The sequence below is a fragment of the Morone saxatilis genome, unplaced genomic scaffold (genome assembly GCF_004916995.1).
Source record: "Morone saxatilis isolate NCDOM2014 unplaced genomic scaffold, NCSU_SB_2.0 Contig15, whole genome shotgun sequence".
NCBI classification, from domain to species: Eukaryota; Metazoa; Chordata; class Actinopteri; family Moronidae; genus Morone; species Morone saxatilis.
This window is the reverse complement of record NW_023339707.1, coordinates 26280721-26288471: the sequence shown is the minus strand read 5'-3', so window position 1 is coordinate 26288471 and position 7751 is coordinate 26280721. Positions and strand designations below refer to the sequence as shown.

Genomic DNA, 7751 nt, shown 5'->3' with positions numbered 1-7751 from the left:
TTACCTACCTATTTATCTTTTTATTTATTTTAGTATTTTATCCTATTGTATTTTATTGTATTTATATTCTATGACGACCCAATTTCCCTTCAGGGATTCTATCTATCTATCTGTCTGTATATGTGTACATCTGTGTATATGTGTGTGTATGTGTGTTGTCTGGAAGAGGAGCAGTGTTTTATTGCTGTGGTTCATTTAAACTGTACATTTAAACAGTCTGCATCCATGTCCCTGTTCATGTTACTGTATTTAAGTATCATTTTACAGCTAATTTGTGAGTATTTCCATTTTCTGCTTCACTATATTTCAAAGGGAAAATCTTCTAATTTAAGGCTCCAGTATCATTGAGGTTTCCCTCATTTACAGTGATGAAGAAATCATAATAAAATTTCATTTTTGTTCTCTTAAATCTGGAGAACAAGATATTGTGGACCAGTTTGTCCCTGCAGCACTTTATTATTGGAATCTTTATCACATTTTACTTCAGCAATACATGAATTAATGTATCTTCCCCAGAGTTGGATCAGTAAAGTCTGTCTTATCTTATAGCTAAACATCCAGTTTAACTGAAGATAATACACAACCATACATTATATTAACATCTTATTCTGTATCAAACTGTAAGTAATAATAAAGTTATATTTTATAAGGGTTCACATACTTCTACTACAATCCTTGTTTGGATTAAATAAAAGAGGTGGAATTTGGAAAGCGGGTTAAAAATCATTTATATAATGAATTACACTGAATATTCTTTGTATCCAGTTGCTTATGGAAGGAGTTTTTGAGTAAATATTCATACAATATATTAATATTTTAATAATAATAGATATGAAGAAATCCGGATGCATGAAAGAGTTTTTATTGTGCAAACTGCAACGTAGTAAAGACAGAACTTTAAAATAGGTATGTCAATAACTTAAATGTTGCTTCCTATTCAGAACAAAATCTATATATAACACAGTAAACTGACATAAAATACTCAAAGTATTCAAGTTACTGTGTTTGTATATCTTTAGATTCATGGTGATCCACGAGAGGCACAATAGAGGCTAATAAAACATATTTTCAGTGGTGGAAAGTACATTTACTGTAGTGTTGCACTGAGTATCATTTCAAGGTACTTATCTTGTCATTTGTGGGAGTATTTCCATTTTCTGCTGCTTTATACTTTTATAGAGGGTAATATTGTACCTTTTACTCGACTACATTTGGGGCTAACAAGGATACAGATTAAACTGCCCGACAGAATAGAAAGTAAAATATAGCTCCACTCCAACACAGTTATGCAGTAAATAGTAGTAATAATAATAAAACTTTGACATTGTTGTATGGCTGCTTTTACTCCAGTGTGTGATCTGAACACTTCTTCCTCCACCAGGACCTCCCTACCGACTCAGTCCCCTCCTACAGCGGGTCACATCGTTGAGCAGCAGCAGCTCGCCGCTTACCTGGAGAAAGCTCTCAGTGTGGGCCCGAGAAATGTAGTGCTGTTCCTACAGGACAAGGTACACACACACACACACACACACACTTTTCTGTTTGTTACATTATAAATACACAGGATTTAAATGTGTACAAAGGTTTGTGTCGCAGGCTTCCAACAAGTCACCAGCCTATCTTACCTCCCTTTTCTTTCTCATAAGGCTGCCAGTCGTAACCTAGTAGCTAGTAGTTGTTATATATACTATCAATGGTCGTAACCCACTAACAGTCCGTTTGTGAACAGCCCAAAGCTGCCAAATAGTAGTATCAGAGCTGCAACTAACAATTATTTTTATTATGATTAATCTGCTTATCAAGTAATAATTTTGTCTCTAAAATAGCAAAAAAAATAGTGAAAATCCCAAATTTGAAACTTACTAGATGTCCTATAAAGACCTTTACTCTCACCTGAAGTCAAAACACTGTAAATTCACCTTCTAATGATTCAGAACTCAGAACTCAGAACTCTCTACATTTGTGGAGCTGCAAATACATTTTTAACTTGAAAAGTAATTGAAAGAAGCAATAATGCCCAACGAGGGAGGCTAAAACCATCCATGATGTCGTCTATGAAGTATCAGTGAGTTCAGAGGGGCAGTGGAGGGGCATTTTGAGGAGAATTATTACTTATTACTGATATTGTCTTTCCTTGTCTCCGCTCAGATGAGCATAGAGGACTTCACCATGTACGGAGGAGCTTTTGGAAACAAGCAGGACAGCGTTTTCCCCAACCTCGAGGTAAGATCATATCACTGACTGTAGATCAGTGTCTCTGTGTCTGTTTATCATGTTGATGCTCAAAGTTTAAAGTTCCTATCTTAAGTAAACATTAGAGGAAGCCAACGAACCAGACTGACGCTTCGTTAAACAATAATAAGTGTGTTTGGTTCACCTGTAGTGAGTATTTATGTTTATGTGTCTGTCTCTCGTGTCTCACAGGGGGCTCTGATGTCCTCGTCCTCCCCTCTGGTGTTACCTGCTGTGTCCTGGCCTGCCTCCAATGCAGTGATTGGCCAGCTGCAGGACCAACTGGAGACCTCCCCTCTGTACATGGACCCTGAGACGCTGAGTCAGCTGAGACTCAACGCCTCCTCACCCGCCCTGCTGGTGTTCAGGCTGCCCTACGGCATCGGGTAGGCCCACCGGAGACCCAGTCGGAGAATCATAACTCAGTCAGATCTGAACACACACTCACGAAACACATCATTCAGAGTGTAGTGATAGTTGTAGGCATACTCTTCATTGAGTTAGTATGCACAAATGTAAACAAATAGAGATTAAAATATTTAAGCTGTCATCCTTTTGTTCCGCTAATAGGCGAATGTGTTGCTGTTAGCATGTTTTCATCAGATTATATTTCCTTTTGACAGAAAAGTCCAATTTCACACCGATTTGATTAAAAACTAGAAATAACAAGCAGCTCTTCCTGTGGAAAAAAATTCAAACATCCACTTTAATAAACATAGAAGGAGAGTTTAAATTACAGGAGAACCATCCAGACAGGATTAAAATCACCTCCCCTACAGAAATAAATGCACTCTGAACGGGGCTTTATTCACTCAACCCTTAGATTGTAATTGTGCTAATAGTTTCCCTCACTTCTCGACTGTATCTGATTGTTGCCTCGTCTGACTGCAGGGCTGATCTGATGTCTGCAAAAGAGATTCTCAGTGGAAACGGTGAGTCTGACCCGTCTGATAACTGAATATTATTCACATCGTACTCGTGTCTGATGTTGTGGGTAATGCCATGCTGAGAGATGAACATATTGTTTTTCAGATGAGATGATCGGTCAGGTGCTGAGCACCATGAAGACCCAGTCGGTCCCATACACAGCCATTTACACAGCCCTGCGGCCCTCCAGGGTGAGTCTGTGTGTCAGTGCTCTGTGTTTATTAAAGGTTACATAGCAGTTCACTGCCACTAGAGGTCGCACTAGAGCTCCAGCAATCTCAGATCAAAACAAAGGGTGCCACCACAGACTCCACTGACAGCTGCTGACTGCTGTATTGATCTAATGTTGTTCTGGAGTTTAAGTCACAGTTTCTGATCCAGCTGTCTGTCCTCCTCTGCCTGTCTCTCTGCAGGAGGCTGCGACTCTCTCTATGGAAGCAGGGCTGGGTGGAGGACGTTCTCTCCTGCAGGCCAGAGGCGGGTACAGGGAGAGGGAGAGAGAAAGGGAGAGGCAGCGTAGGATCAAGGAGAAGGCTGGGGTCTACGCTCCGGTGGAGTTTAAGGTGGAGTGACTCGGTTACGTCTTTCTATGCAGTGATGAGTTTGGAGCCGAGAGCCACAGACCAACTAACACATTGTTTATTTCACGGGATTTATTAATAATAAGAAGAATGTAATAATGGTATTTTCTCCCCCTTCAGGAGGGGGAAGAGACCTGCATCCTCCTGTGGGCCAAAGGCCTGTCAGTCAGCATCCTTCGGAGTGGTCGCTGGGAAGAACACGACCTGACCCCGTCTACCTTTGGGGAGGGTGTCAGCCCGAAGCTCCACGGCTCAAACTGCGACAAATCCAAAGCGAGGTAGTTCATACCTGTGATATACTTAAACAGTGAGGGAGCTTCTTAAAGGTCCAGTGTAAAGGATTTAGTGGCATCTACAACATGAATCTAATATTCAAAGGTTTGTGTTCATTAGTGTCTAACCAGCTAAATATAGGAATCCAGATGTACCTGAGAGTGAGACGTTTTTATCTACAGACGCTGCAGGTCGTCTCAGATTTACTGCTCACTACTACTCACTGGTCCTTTAAATGAAATCCCTTCCAACAATCTTCCTCTTTTTCTTTCTCTCGTGGAATTTTTGGTTCTTTGCAGGTTGGTTCTTAATTATGAGAATGTCCTCGGCCACCGCAGCTTCAAACTGATGTGAGTGTGCATACAGCATACACAACCACACACTGAAATACAGTCCTACAAAGCCCTGCGACCTTCAGAAATCTGTTCAACTTATGTGTGTGTGTGTGTGTGTGTGTTCAGCTTTGCGATGAGCCAGCGTCACTACAAGGTTTCTGATCGCCCCTGGTTCACGCTGGACGCCGTGGAGCTGGAGTACGACGGGACCAAAGCCACGTTTAACGGCAGCAGAAACATTTATGCCCCCGCTGAGTACTCGTACCGCTGCGAGTCCGTCACCAGCTTCCGCTGGCCCCTGCTCATCCCACGCTCATCGAAAGATCCAGCCAATCAGTGGAAGGTCTCGTTTCAGGACTTTCAGGTAAGATAGTGATTGGTTTGTTTATTAATAATCTAAGAATTGGTATTTTGGGAGCCCCGTCCCACACTGTCCAGCATTGTGCCTCACACAACAAAGAAAGAGACCAGCAGAATGAGCAGAGTTTAATACAAATGATCTTTTACTGTCCTTTGCCCTTTGGGAAATAAAATGAAAGGATGAACTGCATTGGTTTTTTTATTGTTTGATGTGCAGAATGCGATGCAGCCTCTAGGCGTTCTGCCACGAGGCACTTTTACAGCATTTGTTTGACCCAAAAGCAGACGTGCTCGTTCTGAAGACTCACCTATACAGGTGTAACGTAAACACAGTGAGCCGGTCCACAGATTCACACCGTGTCCTGTTTTCCAGGTCCAGGGCTTTAGCGTGACCAACGGTGAATTCTCGTACGCCAGTGACTGTGCAGGCTTCTTCTCTCCTGGGATCTGGATGGGTCTGATGACCAGTCTTCTCATGGTCCTCGTGCTCACCTACGGCCTGCACATGATCATGCAGCTCCGCACTATGGACCGGTTCGATGACCCCAAGGGCCCGGCGATCTCTGTGCCCCAAACGGAGTAACTGCAGTCTCCCCTGACTTCACCTTCCATCTTTCCTCCTCTTTGTCCCTCAAATGCTTCTCTAACTGCAATGCTTCCACTCCCACCTTTTACATTCCGCTCCCTGTTCATCTGTAGTTGGGCATTATTCACTAATAAGTGACGTTGTCAGAATAAGGGTTTTAGTCATTACTGCATATGTGTCTGTTTATAAAATGTGCATCCTTTCAGGTAGCCCCAGTTTGTGTCTCGTTGGAGTCACAGTGTAAAGCCTCCGTTACCCAGAAGGTGGTTTAACAACACCGACACCATGTCCTAACTGCATGTGAGCGTCTGACCATGGCAGCCAGTTAGGACATTTTAATATAAAACAGCTGTTCTGAAGCTTCTTCTAACCTCAAATATTTGTCTGCTGCAACTTTGTAACTCAAACAGAGACAGTAGTAATGTATGAACTTCAGCTTTACAGAGAGTTTCAGCTCTGGCCACAACTTCACGGTTTGTGTTCAGTGTAATCGCTCTCATAGCGTCATTGTCACCATGCACTAACCTAACTGACCGCAGACACACAGGTAGAGACTAGCTGGTGAACATTTAGCAGCTAAAGAGACAAATTTAAGACTGACAGAGTTTAAAAAAAGAGTGTGCAGGTTTCATTTTAACCAATTTTATTCCATCACACAAAATAATGTGTGAATATTTTCCTTGTACAAAAAGGGTGAGAACACATTAACCATCTTTTATTTGGCAACAGACTGAATATATTTAGTCTTTGAGGATTCTGGAAATGCCTTGAGAACAACCGTATGCGTCATTAAACCTCCGTACAGCCTTTCTCACTCGAGGCACAGACTGGGGCTGTTTTCAGGCTGCCGTCATTAAATGTCCCCCACCAGAAGGGACACAGTTGTACAGACAGGGACAAAAATAATGTATGAAAAATGAACTATGAAATGCTATTTATTGGAGAAACTAATTTGTGTACGTGTGTGTTTACGGTTGTGTTTGTGTCTGTGAGTAGACAAAAGGGATGGCACTCTGTATGGATGAAACATAAATCATATCCACCACATTACTGCCGACTCAAAGGGACGTTCTGATGAACAATGAAAGGACCACAGATATACAGTTAAAAGGTCTTATCAAACATGAGCTTAAGTAACTTTTCCTTTTTGAACAATGTTGTTTTTTCTGTCATTAACATGAACACTATTTATTCCTCCTCTGGTGTGCACTGAAATGTGAAATTATTGTTTTTCTGTTTAAATTATTTAGTTTTTTGATGATTTGTAGTGAGTATCAATGATGTGAGGTCCTGATTATGGTCCTGTGTCGTGCTGCTGATGTGACCCCAATAAAACATCTGTGAAAATTGAGATTTGTATTTGTATTTTTATATAATAGGACAGTTAATTATAACTTTAGAATCAGAAATCACATTGAGGCTGGACGGCGCTTCGTGCAGTCGTGGAATGTAATTAAGTACATTTAGTGTCGTAATCTAACTACAAATTTGTACTTCTACTCCATTACATCTCAGAGGGAACATTTGTACTTCTTACTTTACTGCCTTTATCTGACAGCTTTAATAACTACCTTTTTTACACGAATATGAAGAGTTTATAAAAATGTTTTTATAAATGAAACTGCTGAACAGTTTATAAAAGCACAGCTGAAACAATTACTTGATTAATCAATAAGTTAATTGACTTTTGATAAATCATTGAAGTGCTTTTTAATAAACATTTCATGGTTCCAGCTCCTCAAATGTGAAGATTTGCTGCTTTTCTTTGAAATAATTTGAATATATTTGTTCTAGTTCAGAGATTTGGACTGTTGGTTGGACAAAAGAAGCATTGTGAAGGTGTCTCTTTGGGTTCTGGGTAATTGTGACAGCATTTCTTCACTATTTTCAGAAGATTTACAAACCGAACAATCAGTTACCAAAGCTGTCTAATTATCGTATGTTTTAATGTAAGTTTATAATATGTTTATTGTCTAAAACACTTTAAAAATACATTCAAAAAATCATTATTACCATGAAATATTTTGTCCAGGACTGAACTTTACCTTTATATTTAACCGTTATATTTGAGTGTAATGGTACAGAATACAAGGCAATGCAAGGTGGGTTTATTGTGTGGCACAATGAAGAAGGAAACGATTCATTAAAGAAGAATACATTAAATAAATACAGACTAAGATGAAGAGAAAATGAATCAATCAAAGGCTCATTAATCAATCAGTCTTGATTACTGATGAGCCTGATTTAGTATGCATTTTATTCAAAGCACGTACATTGAGATAGTTCAGGGATTTGGCAGTGCAGGATCTGCAAAAGAACAAAGTATCGACTTTAGACACATTAATGAATTTACTGACTGCACAAAAATGTTCTGTTACTGCAGAGAAATATATATATATATATATGTGTGAGTGTGTGTGTGTGAGTGTGTGTGTGTGAGTGAGTGTGTGTGTGTGT

The 7751-nt window shown here is 40.2% G+C and overlaps 1 protein-coding gene across 1 annotated transcript; it reads left to right on the top strand.

The window, feature by feature from the left end:
• Positions 1–1381: 1381 nt before the first annotated feature.
• On the top strand, positions 1382–6645 carry atp6ap1a (ATPase H+ transporting accessory protein 1a; the record flags this gene model as incomplete). Its single annotated transcript, XM_035657421.1, is given in 10 exon segments — positions 1382–1508; positions 2149–2223; positions 2425–2618; positions 3124–3164; positions 3265–3350; positions 3573–3722; positions 3861–4018; positions 4313–4363; positions 4475–4712; positions 5082–6645. Coding segments are annotated over 10 exon segments (1330 nt in total), but the record flags the coding sequence as incomplete, so codon positions are not given.
• Between the last annotated feature and the right edge of the window lie 1106 nt (positions 6646–7751).